The sequence below is a fragment of the Amborella trichopoda genome, chromosome 5 (genome assembly GCF_054954075.1).
Source record: "Amborella trichopoda isolate Santa Cruz 75 chromosome 5, AtrichopodaSantaCruz75HAP2 v2.0, whole genome shotgun sequence".
In the NCBI taxonomy this organism is placed as follows: domain Eukaryota; kingdom Viridiplantae; phylum Streptophyta; class Magnoliopsida; order Amborellales; family Amborellaceae; genus Amborella; species Amborella trichopoda.
In genome coordinates this window covers 4932495-4953631 of record NC_142340.1, presented here as the reverse complement: position 1 = coordinate 4953631, position 21137 = coordinate 4932495, and the positions used below count along the sequence as shown (strand labels likewise).

The 21137-nt window shown below is 36.2% G+C and overlaps 1 protein-coding gene across 2 annotated transcripts; it reads right to left on the bottom strand.

The window, feature by feature from the left end:
- Window positions 1-3462: 3462 nt before the first annotated feature.
- Window positions 3463-20420, bottom strand: LOC18443466 (glucan endo-1,3-beta-glucosidase 13). Of its 2 annotated transcripts, XR_016055712.1 has the most exons (5): window positions 20071-20420; window positions 5622-6893; window positions 4654-4684; window positions 4201-4509; window positions 3463-3921 (listed from the first exon to the last, which is right to left on the bottom strand). XR_016055712.1 is itself a non-coding variant. In XM_011628459.3 (4 exons), the coding sequence occupies exons 1-4, from the start codon at window positions 20117-20119 to the stop codon at window positions 4386-4388; spliced, it is 1476 nt and encodes a 491-aa protein (XP_011626761.1). In that variant the 5' UTR covers window positions 20120-20420; the 3' UTR covers window positions 3929-4385. The 2 variants fall into 2 exon arrangements, 1 of the variants encoding a protein (XP_011626761.1); XM_011628459.3 differs by lacking the exon at window positions 3463-3921 and having other exon boundaries at window positions 3929-4509.
- Window positions 20421-21137: the final 717 nt, after the last annotated feature.

Below are 21137 nucleotides of genomic sequence, written 5' to 3'. Positions count from 1 at the left end.
GTATCTTTATGGCCCTACCGGAGTACACTGTTCAACTACTCCTTCACTTAAAAGACCTAGTGACATTTTGAGAACTAACTAGGTATTACTAAATTATTTAAAAAAATGAATTTGAGGTTCGAAAAAGCTTATATAGAGCCAAGGCTCTAAACAATCAAATTAAAAAGTACCACAAAATTTTCACCAGAAGAAGTTGGTTTGGTGCGCAAATATCCTCAAATTGATCTCCGCATCAAGATACATCGGCACGAAAAAAAAAAAAAAAAGGATTTCACAGTTTAGAAATAGTGTAGATTTTTGGGCCATTAATTTTAAAAAAATTTAGGTTTTTATGGATATATATGTTAAGACTATCACATAAATTTTCAGTATTAAAATCCCATTTCCTGATATTATTTGAAAGTTCGCTCCACTTGCCTAAGTTATGAATTTTTGTTTTACCCCGAGGGAGTAAATTCATACAGTATAAAATGTTTTAGCTTTTCTTCCACGCAATGACAAAGTCACCCAACTAGGCTTTTCCTTTGCCTTCGACTCTGTCTCTCTTGGGCTCCGACCCACCTTTGAACCGGAACAGTTATCCGGACATAAGTTGGAAAGTGATTTAGCCAGCATAATCAGTAAATCGGCCGATTCAATCATTCTAATCGAACAAGTCTTAGGCAGTCAATATATATATATATAATTCTACTAAAATACAAAAAACATATAAAACATTATTAAAACAAAACACATTCAAATGAAATTAAAACACATTCACAATTGACTACGACATAACTTCTCTCTTTTACGAGACAATGTATCTCTCTCTAGACTACGAGACAATTCTCTCTTACGAGGCAACTTATATCTCTTTCTAGACTTACTCAAAAAATCTCTCTAGACTACAAAACATCTCTCTCTCTAGACTATAAGACAACTCTCCCTAGACTACGAGACATCTCTCTCTCTCCCTATCTCTCTCTCCAATTGCCTCAAATCGTTGAGATCTTATCACCTAACAAACAGTTTGGGAGCCACAAGATCGACCATTTGGGAATGATGACACAATAGGCGTATATAAATTAAGCTAAATATGGGACATACAAAGCTCGATCAGTAGCTCAAGGTTAAGTATAAAGAAAACCTTTCCCTTTGGAAGTGCGTGTTTTCAAAATTATGTCTTCCGGCTTCCTTTAGGAAGTCAACTATATGGGCGAGTTTTGAAACTGCTTCTTTCAGTACTATGGCACTTCTATTTTTGATAACTTGGAAGTTTTGCAGTGAAGTAGATACCACGCATCCACTTACCTTATATTTAAGGCTAAAAAGTCGATACACTCGGTTCTATAGCCCCGGAACTTGGGGTATCCACTTCCCTTGAAGAAACGGTTTTCAAAACCACATCTTTTAGAAATCAAATCTTTTAGAAATCAAACACGTCGTAATCATTTCACCCATAAGATGGATGTTAAACCTTCCGGAATTTTCGATTTCAATCACAAATTTATATTATTTTAAAAAAAAATTCTGTCAATGTAGCATAGGGCATTCAAATTAGGGCTATATATTATGTAGAAGATAAAAGCTTACTAAAATTTAAAATATCACAAATTCCTTTTTAACATCAACATTAAATATTTTGAATTATTACTTCACAATTTAAAAGTATTGTAGATTCATAACCTAAAAGATACAAAAAGTTGTGGAAAATGTACTACTTATTTTCAAATGCTCTTTTTTCTAGATTAACACAGCAAAATTACTTCAAATTTCTCTAAATATTTTCAGAATAACATTTAGAATATTGTGACAGTTAGATGTGAGATGGTATAGCTGGGGATAGATTATTAACTAGACACCAAGTCTAAAACAATTTTTTTTTATTACGACACGTATCAATCTATAGGATTTCAAACCCAATAGTAAAATTCTGACCTTTATGTATCATAAGCAAATGATCTTATAATATACAATTCCATAAAAATTTATAATTCAAATTTCTTAATATTAAAAAAAGTAATATCTTAATAATTAGGAACGTTTAAAATTCCTTCATATTTAGAAAGGTAATAAAGCTACTCATACGCTTAAAAGTAGATAATCTTGATGGAAAAGTCCAACGGCTATTAGTAATAGTCACAAAGATGGAAAGTTATCAATAAATCCATTCTTCCAAGTCTCACACTCATGTGATAAGTGTCAAAATTTAATTGTGATCTTTGGGTCCTACTCACATAGGTATATGAGGGTCTCATAGTGTCATTACTCTATTCAATATATAAATATCAGCTTAATGTTAGAAAATGGGATAGGATTGTGGTGGTAGCATCCCCATACCCTAGTCATCACATTGTGGTTTCCATTTCCATTGAGACCATATTTCCATTGAGACTATATGTTACTAACACCTTAAAAAAAGCTAATTCCTAAACTGTTCCAAATGTTTTCTTCCCCACTTAATTACCCTACTGTCTTGGCCAACTGAATTGCCCCACTGAATTACTCTATCGTCTTGCCACACTGAATTATTCTAAAAAAAAGGAAAAATAATGTTTTCTTCCCCACTGAATTACTCTATTGTCTTGCCCCATTGTCTTGCCCCACTGAATTATTCTAAAAACAAAGAAAAAATACTGTTTTCTTCCCCACTTAATTACTCTACTGTGTTGCCCCACTGAATTATAATGTTTTCTTCCCACTGAATTACTCTATTGTCTTGCCCCACTGAATTATTCCCCACTGAATTATTCTAAAAAAATGAATTATTCTAAAAAAAAGAAAAAATAATGTTTTCTTCCCACTGAATTACTCTATTGTCTTGCCCCACTGAATTATTCTCAAAAAAGAAAATTAATGTTTTCTTCCCCACTGAATTACTCTACTGTCTTGCTCACTGAATTATTCCCCACTGAATTATTCTAAAAAAAAGAAGAAATAATGTTTTCTTCCCCACTCAATTACTCTACTGTCTTGCCCTCTGAAATGTTTTCTTCCCCACTGAATTACTCTATTGTCTTGCCCCACTGAATTATTCTAAAAAAAAGGGACATTGAAAAATTAGAAGATTTTGATAGGGAAAATTGTTTCATGCGGGGTAGACCACATTTCTACAATATGCAATCCAAATATACATATGATCCATCTTAAAGATAGATGTAAATAGGTAGTCCATCTAAAAACACAATATGCAATCCAAATATACATATTATAAAATTCATACACTCTCGACCGCCAGATCGACCCAGATTCAATCTGAACCATTAGGTTTATATTATTCTGTGAGCTAACGTGCTCACCCTAGCATCTTCCATAGCATTTTAGACTAGACACTTGCAACACTCATCCAACCCCTCACCTCATGTTGATTCTCTGTTGATGTTCATACCGCATGGTTCATACAACAGGGTAAAACTTGAACAAGCAAGATAAAATGCAATGCTGAGTTGGAGAAGAGGGAAATATCCGGCAATGCTGTAAAACTGCGGTAAAGAAGCAAGTGATTGAATATACATGGCCCAAGTGCCATCCCATGCAACATGGTCTTTACACATGCCTAAACAACCGCGGCACACCACCCGCATCTAACATTTGCAAACTCGTACACTTCGTCCAAACCTTTTTTCTTTTTCTTTTTTCAATCTCATTACTAAAAGTACTTATTGTCTATAAAGTCTTACTTCCTCTCATCTTTCTTCCCCAGTTTTTAATGGTGCGCCTACATGTCATTCCTAAATGGTTAATTTTAAGATTAACATTTCTTACGCTCATATATTTTTGACACATATATATATAACATAAGTGCTCTTGTTTTAGAAAGTGTAGATGCCATAGATCCCAGAGATGCGAATCCAGAGATGCGAAAAGAGTTTGTGAAGCCCATAGAGTGAAGCATTCCTTGAAACTTGTGAACCTGCGTCATTGACATAGACCCGCTGAAACCTGTTCATCGCCGTTGAAAATGGCTCATCATCATTAAGTATTAGCGGATGAGTTAATAGTATATACAAACTACATATCTCCACTTGACATACAAGGTCCCAAGAAATTGTAAAGGTTGACAGTGTACACCCAATATTTGTCAGGACCTGAATGCCATTCCCACCACCCAAATGCTGTCAAAATTTTATGAGTTCCATGTAGGAAACAAAAGGAACAAATTTTCTAACCATTTGGAACAAGAGGATATAATACATACCAAAATCCAGGAAATAGACATACCAAGCAAAAATACACAAGTCTAACACACACCCTAGCCCATTTGTGACCATTATGTGGGTTGCAAGACTACTTTCTTCTGAGGATACTTTTCCATCTATTTCCTGCACACGTACAACAAGAGAGAGAGAGAGAGAGAGAGAGAGAGAGAGAGTCGTTGCCACCATAGAAATGCCAAATTTTTTGGGCTATCCCATGTTAAATATATGGAAACAAACCAGAATTAGTGCCCAAATTCCAAAAGGCGTGGGAGCATAGGATATAGCTGAAGAGCTTTGAGTCGCTGCTGTCGAATTACTGGCAGGGTAACCACTGTACATAGTTGATTCAGTATGGTTACTCAAAATGACAAATAAGGGAAAGAGCAAGTGAAGACGCCGGCTAGCTGTAAACAATTAAGAAATAAAAAGAGCAGGGATGATTTCAAGATTCAAATGGATATAGTTTGAGACATACCCTGTCGACTGATAGAGGCAGTTATCATAACCTGCAAATAAAAATTCAGCTTAGACTGTTGGCACAAAAACCATTCAATCAATAACCAAGAGACTACTCTAAAGACTATACCCATTCTAAGTTTCTAACAAACCTTTTTTTTTTATGAAGTTCAATGTCAGTTTCTACCAAGCCAATAGAATAAAATATTTGAAAAAATGAGCGAGTTGGAGAATCCAGCACCCTCCCATCTGACAACTCGCACAATCAAACACTCATTTGGTGCGATTCCTATTAATAAAAGAAAGCATTTTCTAAAGCCACAAGACTACCGCACCTCAAATCCAGCCAGGAAATATACTTTTCGCAATGGAAAACCTGCAAATTGGTCCATCTACTCTACCTTGACAATCATGAAGCTAAATAAAAAAAATAAGAAAAAAAGGATTTTAAGCCTTAAAATGACCGTCTTACAACAATTTTTCCGGAATGTTCAATTTTTCACAAATCCGCCATATCTACACAATTTTTAGAGCTTCAAATTCCATGGTCCAAGGCAAAAATGAAATTGTAAACCGTGACAAGGTTTTCCAGTGGCAGATTTGCTTTTTCCCGGCATGGATTTGAGGTGCAGCCTTACCAAACTGCATCTATTAATATACTGGATTTTCGTACTTGACCTATGTTTTGAAGCAATGGTATTCAGAACCTGCAAAGGTTACTGAATTGCTTAATGCAAATCAAGCAGCTATGCTTCCATCAGGAAATCTAAAAGCTGACAATTCTCACTCATAGCATTGTACTTGAATTTATTAAAAAATAGTCTATTGAAAAATTCATGATTTGTTTGAATAAAAGTCCATTACAGAGCTCAATACACACATGCGAACTATATATATATATATATATATATATATATATATATATATATTTAGAGAGAGAGAGAGAGAGAGACAGAGAGAGTGTGTGTGTGTGTGCGCGCGTCTTACTTGGGTTCTTAGTTGTTATCATCCCGGTACCACCAAAATCACAAGCAATGGTTGATGCCCCATTTTGCTGGTAATAACTATTGAACGCATAGGAAGCATGAGATGCCAATGTATCAGGTTGGAAACAAGCTTGACTCGGCTGAATTGCCGAGCAATCCACATTGCCCGACCCACAAGCCCAATCCAATGCATTCTTCAAATCTCTCTCTGAAGCATTTGGCGAAGCAATGCACCACGAGCCATTCCCACCACCAGCACTCACATTCACCACCAAACCACCCTCTCTCCCCGAAAAATCAAGATTATAGACACTGGTCTGGCCAGGATAGAACACCCCCCAATTCCTCTCAGAGTCCAAACCAGGCTTTCTATTTTCATTGAAGAGAGAAAAAATATACACATCTATCTCTTCCCCAGGCTTTAGTGGCGTGCCTGTATCATTGATCACATGGCGTATAAGATTTGTATTATATGTCTGGGCGTTATCTGGGGTGGCAGCTGTTTCTTTTGAAGAACCCTTATTTGGCCACCCTGATTCAGTAACCATTACACGTATAGTGTTGAAATTTACAGCGGTTAGTGCAAAATAGAGAGCATCAATTTGAGCATCAAACATGTTGGTGTATATTAATCCAGTATTCTGGTCTATGACAGCTGAAGAGGTAGAATTGAATAGAGCATAGTCTAAAGTGACATTGGTGGGGGAGTCCTTGTACGCATAGTAGGGGTATAAGTCAACCATGAATGGGGACTGGTTTTCGACAAGGAATTCTAACAAGGGTTTTATAAAGGAGGCAAATTTGGGATCAAAGGCACCAGCAGAAGGGGGAAAGGAACGGGACAGAACTCCGAGAGAATGGGTTGTTGAGATTTTGATCCTTTTATTAAGGCCTGCTTTCCTAAGAGCATTATGAACATTTGTCATGGCTGGTACCACAAGGGAAGAGACATTTACAGGGCTCTCAGTGACCTCTGCACCTACTGTTATGTAGGTGATCTTTGTGGAAGGGTAGTAAGGCAGGATGTTGTTCTTTACCCAAGTATCAGCATTTGATTGGTATTGAGAGAAGGCAAGTAAGTCGGCATTTGGGATTCCTATCATGAGCTCAATGCCCGTGTTGGCAAAGGCCTTGAGGACCTGGATATTGGAGTCATAGATTCTAACGTATTTAATGGAGTGTCCTTGAATCAATTGAACTGCTTTATCAGGTGTTGGGAGGTCGTCTCCATTGCGTCCATAGCATATTCCTATAATGCTTGCTACTGAAGACTCTGCAATAGAAGGTTAATCAGATATGATGTTTAAATAAATTTAATACTTTAGGTGCACATTATAAGTATAAATTAATCCAATGGACCATGGTATGTACTAATACCAACTTTGAATTCTACAGTTTAACTACCCTTGTCCACTAAGGTCATCACCTTCCAGTTAAATGGAGAGTGACAAACTCATTGGATTATAGCACATTCCAATTAATCAGAACATTTCCAATTGGATTGTAGCACATTTCCAATTAATCACACACCCATTCCTTGTACCAATGCCACCGACTAGTAGGAAAATTCCTTATAAATCACATATAGTCCAAGGTTTAATGATGAAGACTGTTTTCAGTTACAAAGAAAGACCTATTTAATCTGTCTTCCTTTTTTTTTTTTTTTTTTTTTGACAAATAACTTCATAGGTTCAAGATGATTCATGAAAAGATGTGGCAAAGTTTTAAGCTGGCTGCGCTATCTAACACAACCCTCCTCCTTTACCCAGGCTTGGGACCAGCATGACCAGCTTGAGACTGGCCATGGCAGAGTTTATTTTAAGACATAAATGTTAATAAATAAATGAAACTTTTTCATTTATTATTGCATCACACTTGCACCACCAGATGATGTAAATAATCAATTTCAGTTTATGAAAAATCTTTTACAATCATCCCCCTTTCATAACATGACACTACATATCAATAAAAGTATAGCCCATCATATCAATAAACAGTAATATAGTCACAAAATATTATGCTTAATTTTAATATCATAATAGACCATTAGTATTCGAAACAAGTATAATGTTCATAACAGTATAAAATCACCACAGAGTGTGTCGTGTACCACTTAGTTAGCATACACTCTGTCAAGTTACAGTACATTTCTCTCTCTCTCTCTCTCTCTCTCTCTCTCTCTCTCTCTCTCTCTCTCTCTCCCTTTACCCATTAACTAGAATGGCTTTTACAGTAATATCGAAACCCTTTACCCAATGCAAAAGAACATTCATCTCTCTTAACAGTTATTAGTTAAATAAAACAGTTCAGAACCAAGGATATAACTCTGTTTCAATAAAAGTATAACACATCGTATCAATAAACTGTAATATAGGCACAAAATATTATGCATAATTTTAATATCATAAACTAATATTCATAACAAGTATAATGTTCATAACAGTATAAAATCACCACAGTGCGTGGTGTATACCACAAAGTTAGTATACACTTTGTCAAGTTACAATACATCTCTCTCTCTCTCTCTCTCTCTCTCTCTCCCCTTTACCCATTAACTTGTTAGGATCTCTTAGATACGGAAACAAGAATCCAAAAGTTGGATCCTACCAAGATCGTGTACTTATCCAGCTAGAAACAAAAGAGGCGAAAGCACGAGCCATAATACGAGAAATAAAACATGAAACACACACACTACAAGAATACAAAGATTTGCGTGGTTCACCCAAGAGGCTACATCCACGGGCACAGCAAACTGAAATCCACTATATCAATAAAAGTTATATCACAGATTTTGCGACAGAAAGTTACCTCTCTAATCCAAGACAAAACCCAGTCGAGTAAACTATTTTAGACCTGCTCTTCCGACAGACACCACTCCCGATCTCTCATCTCTATTCCACAGCTAAACCATTGTTCAGGAAGAGATCATCTCCATTCCACAGCTAAACCACTGTCTAGGAGGAGAACCTTAGAAGCAACCGAGACTTTCTCTCACTAAAAAGGGAAACCACCCAAAATCTTTATGGGAACCGCGTCTCTACAAGAAACCAGCCTCTCAATCTACAATAGGCACATATGTGGCGATTCTCTCTATGGGAAGCTCTCTTCTCTCTAAGGGGAGGTCTTGTCTCTCATGCACAGGAGGCCCCTGCCTCTCTTTCTCTAGAGGAAGTCACCTTTCCCATATGGTGACCCAAATAGAGTACACAAATTCTCTACACTTGCATCACATAGATATAAGTTTAGGAATCCACATCAAATATTAAGCTTCCTATAGATGTTACATATATCTCAAGAAGCAAGAGATACATCTCCAAATCCTAACCTTTTTGGATTTCTATTTCCTTTAGGAAACTTATCAATATCCATCCCAATCCCACTAATATGGGATTTCCTTCTGTGGGTGATTTTGGATATCACCATTTCAACATAACTAGAATGACTTTGACAGTAATATAGAAACTCTTTACCCAATACAATAGAACTTTCCTCTCTTTTTAACAGCTATTAGTTAAATAAAACAGCTCATAACCTAAAGACTAAGGGAAAACCTGAAGAGAGAGCTATGACTCCAAACAAATAGACAAGAAAATGCATGGATCAGCAAACAAATTCACTCAAGATTGCATAATAACCAAGAGCTTTTCATTAAAACAAGGGTTCAGTAAGAGTTCCATGCACTAGTAAGCAACTTGTTCTGTTTACATCCAATACAAAGAATGGAACACCTCTGATCCGTGATCACAAGGGTATTAAAAAAACTCAAGAAATAAGAGAAATTGCAGACATGAGACTCTGGGATCAATATAAACACAAGTAACTTGTGTATTGATGTTTTTGTTTTTATGTTTTTTTTTTTTTGGTTGGGTGGGGGGGGGGGGAGCGGGGGTGTTGTCAAAGCTGTGACTCTCTCAAAATAAATATCTCAAAATTAATTTATGGACAGCAACATTCGTCTCAAACTTCTGTATATTTAAGGTCATGTCTCATCTTTTGCTTGTATATCTAAGAACCTCTCTCCAAGGGTTGCAACATCAAGGAAAGGGAAGAGCAAACATAAAGGTGGGCATTATAGTGGTTACTGTTTCAATTAGAGTTTGTGTAATTATGAGAATAATAAGAAGGATTCCAGAGCCCTTCTCTTCTTCTTCATTTTTTTTTTTGACAAAGTTACGTAGGAATGGATCTTGATACGTAGAGCTATGAAAACCCAACTGCTACCGTCTTAACCCAAGCCCAATTCCTTTCTAGAGCCCTTTTTTTCAATCATCTGAAACGCTTTTCATCAGCACAATCATTGGAACCCTTTCATTTGATTACAACTTCATTTCCCACGTATTTCTTATCATTAAAATTTTGTTATGTTGACAAAGTTTCAGTGAATTGAGCTTCAGTTTGGAGCACGCCTTTGGGAATAGTACGCCAAAATTTTCTATTTCACTGAAATTCAAGATGTTTTGTTTATGTAAAATTTCAACATGGATACCAATGAACTACGATTTAGGGCTTGACATTGGTAACATTAAACCAAAAGTTTTCTAAATTATCGAAATTTTGGGATACTTTGTTTTAGTAGAATTTCAGTGGATTTTATGCAGAAGAAATTTTTTTATCATTATTATTATTAATTTTTGAGTTTATCTTTTAATTTCAAGAATAGAAGGTGCACAGGGATAATTAGGTGAGCATGAGTTTATTTTGTGCATGAATTGATATTGATCAATTGGGTTGGCTAGATTCTAAAAAATAGGAATATAAATAAGATAAGGTTAAATCTAGGGGTTTGTCTGTTCAACAATAAGGCAATGCTTTGCCTCTAGGGGGAGGCTTTGGATAAAACACGGGCTATCTATTTAGAAGCAAATCTCTTTGGTACGTGAGGTTAAGAGAGAGAAAATAGCGATAAGAGAGAAAATAGGGTGGGGAGGAGAGATAAAATAAGAAAGTCCTTGCAGAGAGAGGTTTTTTTAGTTATTGTTTATCTTCTTTTTTTTAAGTCTATCTTCATTGTAAAGCAGTAAGTGAGTTCAGTAAAATTTGGTCTCGTGAAGAGATTATTTTTTGTGTGGATTCCCTTGCAAACCTTGAGAGTGGGTATATTCTCTCAATCTTTTCGTTTGTTCTCTTGTTATTATTCTCGTATTATTTTCTTTCTGCATCAATTGGTATCAGAGCAAGTTAGATCTACAGAGAGGAGTAAGAGCCATAGATCCGGTTTGTTTTACAATGCCGTCAAAAGCTGATCAAGCTAATCCTACTCCTGTTATGGATGATCTTTGGGGACAAGCTATAGAAAATTTGACTACAGCCCTAGAGGATGTTCGAACTGAAGTACGTGAGATGAATCAGAGGTTGCAGCGGTTGGAGAACAATGTTCCTCGTGAATAACAGGGATGCAACCGTTGGATCAGAGGTTGCAACGGTTGGAGAACAATGTTCCTCGTGAAGAAGGTGTTCGCAACCACATAGATCTTGCATCAGTAGTCCCACGACAAACCCAGGGTGTTGACCACATCCTATAGAGCGGCCACGAGATTTAGGTATTAAGATCGAAGGTTTTATTGATTGGTTAAGTGCAGTTGAGAATTATTTTGAATGAAGTGAACTGCCAAAGGAACGTAAGGTTAAACTTGTTGCTACCAAGCTCCGCGGGTGGGCTGCGGCCTGGTGCGAGCAAAAGTTTAACAATCCCGAAAGGAAAAATCATTGACTGGCAAAGGATGAAAAAGAAATTGAAAGATTATATTTCATGAGCAAATTTTCTTTCAAGAACTCCAAAATCTTCTACAGAATGAAAAAAAAGTAGAAGATTATACTAGAGAGTTTTATCGATTAGTTGCTCGAAGTAACCTCTAAGAGACGGAAGGACAAAAAATTGCTCAATATGTAAATGGCCTTCAACCTACCATTAGGAATGAAGTTTTTCTACATCGACCATGGATTTTACGTGAAGCTTTTCAACTTGCTTTATGAGTAGAAACTAGATACCAAGGGAGCACCTATGAGCGATTTTACACCCAAAAGGAGGTTTTGTGTCATACGGCAAAGTTTGTGTTATCGATGCAACGAACCAGGACAACGTGCGTTTGAATGCCCAAAAAAGAAGATGGAGGTACACTTGGCTAAGGAAGAGGAAGAAGTTCCAGAAGATGAAATTCAAGAAACAATCCTCCATGGTGATGAAGAAGGAGATTCACTTCGAATCAAGCTCGATGTTGAGCTTCTCTCAACCCCGAGCGAATGATGTAGAAGAAATGTTTTTTTATTATTATTAATTTTTGACTTTATCTTTTAATTTCAGGATTAGGAGGTGCGCAGGAATATTTAGTTGGGCATAAGTTTATTTTGTGCGTGAATTGATCAATTGGGTTGGTTAGTTTCTAAAAAATAAGAATATAAATAGGATAAGGTTAAATCCAAAGGGGGTTTATCTGTTCAACAATTAGGCAACGTTTTGCCTCTAGGGGGAGGCTTTGGATAAAACATGGGCTATCTATTTAGAAGCAAATCTCTTTGGTAAGTGAGGTTAAGAGAGAGAAATAGGGATGACAGAGAAAATAGGTTAAGAGAGAGAAAATAAGGAGTAGAGATAAAATAGGAAAGTCCGCATAGAGAGGTTTTTCTTAGCTATTGTTTATCTTCTTTTTTTTTTTGGTCTATTTAAAGGAGATCTCCCTTCATTGTAAAGCAGTGAATGAGTTCAATAAAATTTGGTCTCGTGGAGATATTATTTTTGGGGTGGATTCCCTTGTAGACCTTGAGAGAGGGTATATTCTCTCAACCTTTACTTTTTTTCTATTGTTATTATTCCCGTGTTATTTTCTCCCTGCATCAATTTTGGTGGTTATCAATTTGAGGCTTGACTTTGGAATTCAAAGAGTTTCCATATTGCAAAAGCTAATAAGGAAAATGGCACAAAACTACTCCAAATTCACTAAATGATTTCAGTGTACTTTGCGAAAATCCAACAATGGTCATCTGTAATTTTTTTAAACATGCATGTTCATTTTCATTTGCAGCCAAACAACGGATAAACAATTGAAAATACATAAAAGAAAAAGGTAAAGTAACACCTATTTTTTGAGTAAATGATGATGTTTTCAAAAAATCAGAGGCATGAGTCAGCTACATGACAAGTTGGGTGCCCCAATGGTACAATCGAGTGCCTGTAACATTCAACATATTTAATAACCAATTACTTATTTAGGAATTTTCTAACATAGCTAAACTGTACATAAGTTACTGATAGGTGTGGGCAATGTTAAAAAAGATAGGGGCAGCTGCCCAAGCGGCTAGGGGTCCCAACTGCCTAGGCGGCTAGGCGGGCCACCATTGCTTTAAAATGCGGCCATGTAATGCTCTATGCGCCCTAAAGCGCATCACATAGAGGCGCATATGCGCTTTGGTGGGATGCGTCCGCATATGCACCGCATCCAACTGCATATGTAGCCGTAGAAGCACATAGCGCATAAGCACCGCATAGCTTGTGGGTGAAAATAGTACCCATGAGCATGAGTATTTTTGTCATTTCCGGTCCTGAAAAGGGGGAAAAAGGGTTTTAGGAGGTATTAAAACCCTGGAAAGAAATTCCTTCTAAAAAAAAATTGTCAATTTGCTCTAAATGTTGATTGGGTGTCGATTAAGATTAACTCGGGCATTGTTTTGAAGAAGTTTGTTAATATGATGTCTTCTAAGTTCTAATGTCTTTTATAAAGTTAGTTTCAAGTTTCAAGTTTCCAGTTTCCAGTTTCTATTTCTAATTTCTTTTGTAATGTGATTTAGAGTCTCCAACAACTGATAATATTGGAGCTAATGAATAAATTAGATACCTACTATCACATAAATCACCTCCATATTTTTTCCACGAATTAACCAATTTTTTGAGATTTTTTTAATTTTTTTTATATTTATTGACCGCATCGGGGTGATGCACCCACGGGACCGCATCACGCATTTTAAAACACTAGCAGCCATTATGTAAAAGGGGGGGTGGCGGTTGGGGGTTTTTATAAATTCATGATTTTTTTTTAAGTAGTTATAAATCTATGATTTTGCATTATAAAGTATAAACATAACCATACATAGAATTGTATTTTCCAAACACAGCCATAAATATAGTCAAACATAGCCATAAATTTATTATATTCACAAAAAATAGCAAAGTAAAAAAATGAAACCTTAAACATAAATATTTAAATTTATTGACCTTTTCAAACCCAATCGAAGTAGGCTTCACTCGTTTACTTTGAGAAGCCAAAACCTCTGTCTTTTGCCACCTCTTTGGTCTCCAAAAAGACCTGTGTCGAATGCCTTCCGATTTCACACAATTTCGAAAACTTCGTGTTGGAAATCGATTTTCAAAAAAAAAATTGATTCAAGCTAAAAATGTGCTTTTGGGAGGAAAATCACTCACTGGGGTTTTGAGGGACCAAAATACCCCCCATAACCTGTTTCTCCCCTTTCAAGGGGAAGAATAACTAAAAATCCCTTCGGGCATGTCCATTTTTCGCTCGCCCAAAGGGCCCAGGGCAAGCACCCGGGCAGTAGGAGCCAAGTCCGAAGACATAGAACCCCAGGGCAAGACGATAACGCCTCTTGGCTGCCCAGGTGGCTGGGTGGGTGAGTTTTTTAACACAGGGGGTGTGGGTGCTTCTATAGTACCATCAAGTGTCTCCAAAATTCACATCATTTAATAATCAATTATTAATTAATGGATTTACTAATATTAACATGGCAAAAATGTATTGAGGTTAATAATAAGGGTTGGTGTGAGTCAAAGTATTTCCCTAATGCACCTCACTTTTGTTTAGACAATTCAAAAGGTAATAATGTATTACATTTCAAAAGGTAAAGACACTTTTTAGTTCATATTTTATTTATGCTTCACAATAATTATCATTTTATAATTTATTTATATTTGGGAACAATACATCATGTGTTTCCTTATTCAGAAATAATGTAGATTAGCAAATAAATTACATGCAATTTAATTAAACTAAGTTATATCCTTAAGTCAACTTTACCAGCAAACGTTGCATCTTGTATAAATCAAAGTTGGGGCTAAAACTGCTTAAAAAGATCGCAATGTGATTCTCTTCTGATTTGATGGATAATTCCAATGTAGTTTTAATTGAAAATAATTTTTCAACGTGTTAATATTAGTTTTCACAATGAACTAATATGTTAGACAGATTTTAGTGGAAACCGCCACCCAATGTGGGGTGGTCTATCACTCTACTTTTGAATCTTACGGATTACTTCCAAAAATAAAAGTTTTTGGGTTTTCATCAAGGAAAAATATAGAGACCGTTTACCTTTTGGACAAGGAGGTCCCAATCACTCTTGTCCCTTAGATTTCAAAATGGGTGGTGTTGGGTGTATTGTCAAATACATTTTGACAAACACCAGATAAATGTCTTAACAATGAATGGGATATGTAAGCTTGACAAGCTTAAGACCTTGGAGATATGCTTGAGTTGTTGAATGTGCTTCTAGTAGCCATATGAGACTAAAGTACGTTCTTATGAACGCTCGATAGGTTGAAGATGTCATTATAGAGTGAAGTCTTTGATGAACGCTGGATAACTGTCTTGACAGACGGTGTATAAGATATCAGCAAGGTTCTTTATAATACCTGCTAAGATATGCCCCCTGATATGATATAAGATGATATGATATGATATGAAAGATATGATATGACCAGGATTCATCATACGAAAGCCCCAATATGCCTTCAGGGTGTTGACTCGTCAGTCAGCCCCTATATGTTTTGACTTACGACCGATAAATATATGATACTAATGACTAACTATTAATGATAAAAGATATGAAAACCATCTCAATGTGAGACAAGTTCTGGGATACACATACATACTCCTAAGGCCCCGATATGCCTCTCCATGTGATATGTGGAGGAATCTAATGCGATATGATATATATTTTCTTAATCCATTGTCAGTTACACATATGCATCGGGACTTACGATCACTGATAAATGATCATGAAGACGTTTCAATTTGAGACAAAACTCTGAGATACATATACTCTCATGGCCCATATATGCTTCTCCAAATGATAATTGGAGGAGTTTTGATGAGATACAATATGTCTCTATTAATCCATCGTTAGTTAAGGATATGGTACTTGACAGACCGGGTATAAGAAAACCTCACAATATGATATCATGATCAGGTGTATCCTTAAGGATACATATATCATGAAGGCTTGTATGCTTCTAATTCTAAGTCCAAGTATAATACAAATTGGGAAATAATTCGGAGTTGGCTTAACCCAGTGTTCGTATCCACCGTCAATTAAGATATGCCTTGACCGATGCCCCAAAACTTTGTGTTTTGGATTGAGCCGACACTTTCAAGGAATCATATTCAAGGCATGATATCCCTCCCCTTGAAGTTTCATATCCTTCAGAAGTGGATTAACCCATCATCCGGATTCCCTGGCAGTTAAAGCCCTAAAAGCTTTACGTGCCGTCTAAAACAACCAGGATAACCCTGGTCACATAAAATTGAGATTTCTCTCTGGATATGAAGAATTTTCTCATGGGACCAGGACCGCTGGAATCTTGACTCGATGCCCTATCACATTTCCAGCACAAACAAGGTAACTTTGATGGATGATATCTCTCTCATTTATGATCGATTTGAATCGAGACTTGGACCATTATGTTATCTCTCCAAATTTCATGTTTAAAGGATTTGTCATCAGAAAGAGATTGAAGAATTATGAAGACATATTAGAGCAGCGTTTCAGAAGTGTAACTGACGGGTGACAAAAAGATAACAAAATCCCTAATTTTGCTCATGCAATGTTCCTGCTGAATTTGGAATCTGCGAATTCAAAATGAAGGTGAATATTTATTGAAGTATGTGATTATCATAAAGGACGCCTGTATGTAGATTTGAAATATATGATTACCACTTTGAAGATTGGATTGTAAAGATAAAGACGCATGATCAAAGGATATGCGAAGATTGCAATTTTGTGCTTATCACTTCATGATTATGAAGATGTAGATCAGCGTGAAGATAAAGATCAAGATGATTGTCAGCATGAAGATAAAGATGCAAATTGAAGGATATGATTCCATGTTTTTATCAGTTGAAGATTGTGTGATTATCAGTTAACAAGTCTATATAAACCCATCTCTTGATTAGAGAAGGGTGCGATTTTGTCGAGTTCGATTCTGTTGGGTTGAATTCCATTGGATTGAATCACTGTGTTTAGCGTGAGAGATAGAAAGTGACTATATACGCAGTGCGTGAAACGTATTTGAGAGAGAAACAAGTGTGTCTGTATATTTTATTTCTTAGAATTGTATGTATAGGTTTCAAGGCCCAAATCAAGGATATTTGGCCTATTTTAGGCTGATATAAATTGTAACAGAGGATTAAACCAATGGAATTGTTCAGTCCCCAGTATATAATATAAAAACCTGTGTTTCTATGATATGGAATGCACGAGTGAATTTGGCCCCGAGTGTGTTGTTCTCTGGTTTAATCATTTGGAGTCTAATGTTTATTTAAGCATTTCCAAACAATACAACTATCATTTTTGAAGTGTCCAGGTGGTTGTAAGAGTGTCATTGAATAGAATCACAGTTCTAAAAAAACATTTCTCAGACTTTGTGACACAACCCAAGCCATCCAATTTGACATCTAATGAGTAAGAATAATTGTGACCTCCTAGTAAAAAAGGTAAACGGTCTCTTTGTATACAATCCCTTTCATCTATGCACTTTCTCACTATTAAAGTTTGGGTTTTGGGTGTCTATTGATAACAAAGGGAAAACCCTCTGAATCAAAACACCCTGGTTTTGTGGAAATTACATGAAATTCATGAGAATGTAGCAAGCACTATCAAGAATGGCAGACCTCAATTAATTTGACACAGCCATGTCCATGGCTAGGGTAAGGACTATGACAGAAAGAAGAAAAGTATCAAAATTGAAGCCTTTACTAGCCTGGAGAATCCCCGTGATGCACAAAAGAACTATTTCTCTCTATAAATTGGTTAATGGTAATGAATAACTGCTGCTTATGTTTTTGGAAATTATAGAGGTTGCATGGGTTACTAAATGGGTTCTTTAGTTTGATATTACTAAAAGTGAAAAGAAAAACTACAATTTGGATGAGGGAAAGAGTTCAAAATCAGATGCTCCTAAAGGATTAGTGCACACCATATGGGTATGGAGGGAGCGAATTAGAGACAAACATATGCTCGGAGGAGAGCGAGAAGTGAGAGCGGCTCCACTGCTATTTCATAAAGAGAGATGAGTATAGAGAGAGAGGAAAAGGGATAGAGAAAAGGGGTAACCGTGTACACATGCAGGAAGCTGAAGCCCATTCCCTCTCTGTTCTTTGCAAGGCCATCACTGAAGAGCACACGAACATGCAACAATTAGAATCAGCATGCGAATTTATTTCCTCCTTAACATCTGCCAAGAGCAATGGATAGGGGGCCCAACATATTATATTCATTGAGCCACCTTCAGCAAGAAGAGATGAGGAGAAAGAAATCTTGAACAATTTTGAATCCTGTCAGTCATAAGTCGAGGGACTAAAGAAGACATCTACAACACTATCGTTTTTATCCCTGAACACCCCAATACTCCTGAAGAAACCAGATTGCAAAAAAGTTCAATGGTCCCAAGTGAAGGGGCAACTATGTGGCTTTCACTCAGCCTAGCAACCGATTTCTCTGCTGCTGCCACCCAATCCATGTGCTCATTCTATACAAAGAAAAATTCAGGAAACTCATAAAACACCATTTAATTTGGTCCCATGTTTCCTTCACACAGTGGCCTCCTCCATACACAAATAACATGACAAAAATGCTATTAATCTCCCATCCTTTCTCATCATTCTCCTACGATGGTATTAGTATCGTCTCCATTCAAGCAATTCTCCACAATATTGTTCCTAGTTTCCAAAAAGGAGATTGAATTGCGGGCTCAAATAAGGAGATATTTCCACATAATTCATCTCCAATAGTTTTCATCTTTATCTGTGCCAGGGCATTATATAATGCATCTTCCTCTCATCCTTTCCTTCACTAACATCTGTTTATCCTTAGAATGGATCATCCGACATATTCCAACAATGGCATATCATACAGCCCTTCCATGCTCCTCCGTCCTGACTATGAATGCAATAATATTGAAAGCATAGGTTTCAACAAGATATGGAAGGAGGAGGATAAAAAAATACAGCAGGGCATCTTTAAAGGATGGATAATATGCCAAAATTATTGGCTTATTAATTGAGAAGTAAAGAAGCAGGCAAATGACACCTCTATTGAAGGAGAACAAAAGATAAGGAAGGGCTCCAAATTTGGGGACTTAACCGTAGAAGGGGCAAAGAAATCAACACGTATCAGACATATTTTCAAGCGTATTGAAAAGAAAAGATCTAGAGAAAGAAGCCAACTTGCAATTTTTGGGCTTATCCAAATTTGCATGGCATTCCACTAAATAATAATCGGTTTTCTCCCTAGCAGCATTAAGAGCGATGCTGTCTTAGATAGCGCCTCAGCTTCCAAATTGTCAGAGATTTTTAATTTCACATGTGCAGAGACCAGCCAAATCTCTCTCCGTTCCATTTGTAAGTTGGTTCTCTCTCTCTCTCTCTCTCTCTCTCTCTCTCCAGCTGGTTTATTGGTCTATGTTGTGGATAATGGATTCCACATTAGTGAATTCTTAATTGTAGAATTAGTTACAAGTTACAATTGTTGAACTAATGGAACAATGAATTCTCGTGGTGATAAGCCCAGAAGTAGTTGGCATTAAATGAACCATCAAGAAAACGATAACTAGTACATAATAATATCTCGTTATATTTTCTTTTAAAATTAAAGACTCGACCAAAAATACTTGCAACGTTTTAGACTAATACATCAATGATTTCATGTTTATCTACAACTTGAATCTAGCAATATCGCCATTAAATGTAAAAAAAGGACAGTAAAAGAGGACAAATAAAATACAGTTCTTCAAAAGAACACAGCCAAGTATCTTAATATCGCAACTGGGAAGCACATGATTCCTGTATTACAGTACAAAATTGTCTCCATTAATGTACAAAAATAACTGAAAAGAAAAACAGCAATCCACTAAGAATATCGAGCATTTTATTCATTCAACCAGGAATCCCTAAACTTGAAATCTTACCAAAATCCACTGAGCAAAAAGAAGCGAGAAATGTGCAAATGTTTCAAAAGGTCAAAGAACAAGCATTTACCTCATGAAAAATACTGCACCAAAACACATTACAGTAGTTCAAACTCCAAAAGAAACAGTCTAGAAAGGATTTGTGGCTTCTTCCACAGTTATTGCAAATAAGCAAAGAATTTAAAAGTTAAAGACTAAACATAGCATTTCACTGTACAAAAAATCAAGAGTCCAACACTACTTCGAAATGTGATATTTCACTGACCTGCAAAGAAAGCGAGCACAAGAAGAGAAATTGCAGAGACGAATCCCATCGACAATGAAGAAGGCCTCAGCAAAAGATCGCGAACTAAGTACTCCTCAATCCTTCTCTCTCTCTCACTCTCTCTAAACAGTCAATTCTCTCCGCTAGCCAAGCTTTCTCACTCTACAACTCCTCCATCATTACAGAACTTTCTCTCTCACTCTAACTTTATCATCAGTGACTGGCATGCAGTATCCACTGTAGTTTCTCACCGTGGAGAGGTTTCTCTATCTAGAATTCAAAGGCCCAAGCGCCTTGCCAGATGAAACCATCAGGAACAACCTTTTGTCTCTCTCTCTTACTTTTTTTACAATTTTTTTGTGCTTGCTTCTGTGTTTTTAAAATCAGAGTATTTCGCTCTCTAGACCACCCGTTTCGAAGAGAGAGAAAGTACGGACAGGGGCATTGGGTTTCGCGTGGAATTTAGCGGGCTTATTAAATTGGATTTGATAGAACTTCTCGATTCCCGCGCCTGAGGATGTCTGTTGAAACAACGGTAATATTTTGAACTTTGGGTTAATTCGGCCAATTGTTCTTTCACTAGTCCACCGCCTTATTAAAAATCACGGCCCCACTTCCAATATTATAAAAAAAAATAATGACTCTATTAGATTCTCTCACATTTATGTTTATAAAATTTTAAAAAATCACCATTAAATTTAACACAGATTTTTAAAATAATATTTTAAAATAAAAAACTTTCATTTACAAGTTATTTAGATTGTCTGATGCGATAGTCATCTTAATTGAAAGGGAAATTAACAAAGAAAACCTTTTTTATTTTTCAAATTAAAGCATAGATACATATATTTTATATTTTACACCTCTTTATAGCAATTGTAGTATTTTAATTTATTATCCTTTTTATATTATTTAATTTAGTTCAAAATTTAGATATCCATACTTCTCATTTATGAATTACTTATTAAAATATTAAAAATGTAATTAATTAAAATAAAAATAATCAAAATGCTCTAACAGATTTAAAAAAATTAAGGGTAGTTTGGTCAATCTACTTATTTTAAAAG

What these genes read in the sequence shown, in the direction of transcription:
- LOC18443466 (XM_011628459.3), bottom strand. Translation starts at nt 20,119, where the DNA reads ATGGGATTCGTCTCTGCAATTTCTCTTCTTGTGCTCGCTTTCTTTGCA. An exon ending in TGTGCTCGCTTTCTTTGCAG is followed by an intron (nt 6,894 to 20,070) that starts GTCAGTGAAATA and finishes CTTCTATTGCAG; the next exon opens with AGTCTTCAGTAGCAAGCATT. An exon ending in TGCCTCTATCAGTCGACAGG is followed by an intron (nt 4,510 to 4,653) that starts GTATGTCTCAAA and finishes AACTATGTACAG; the next exon opens with TGGTTACCCTGCCAGTAATT.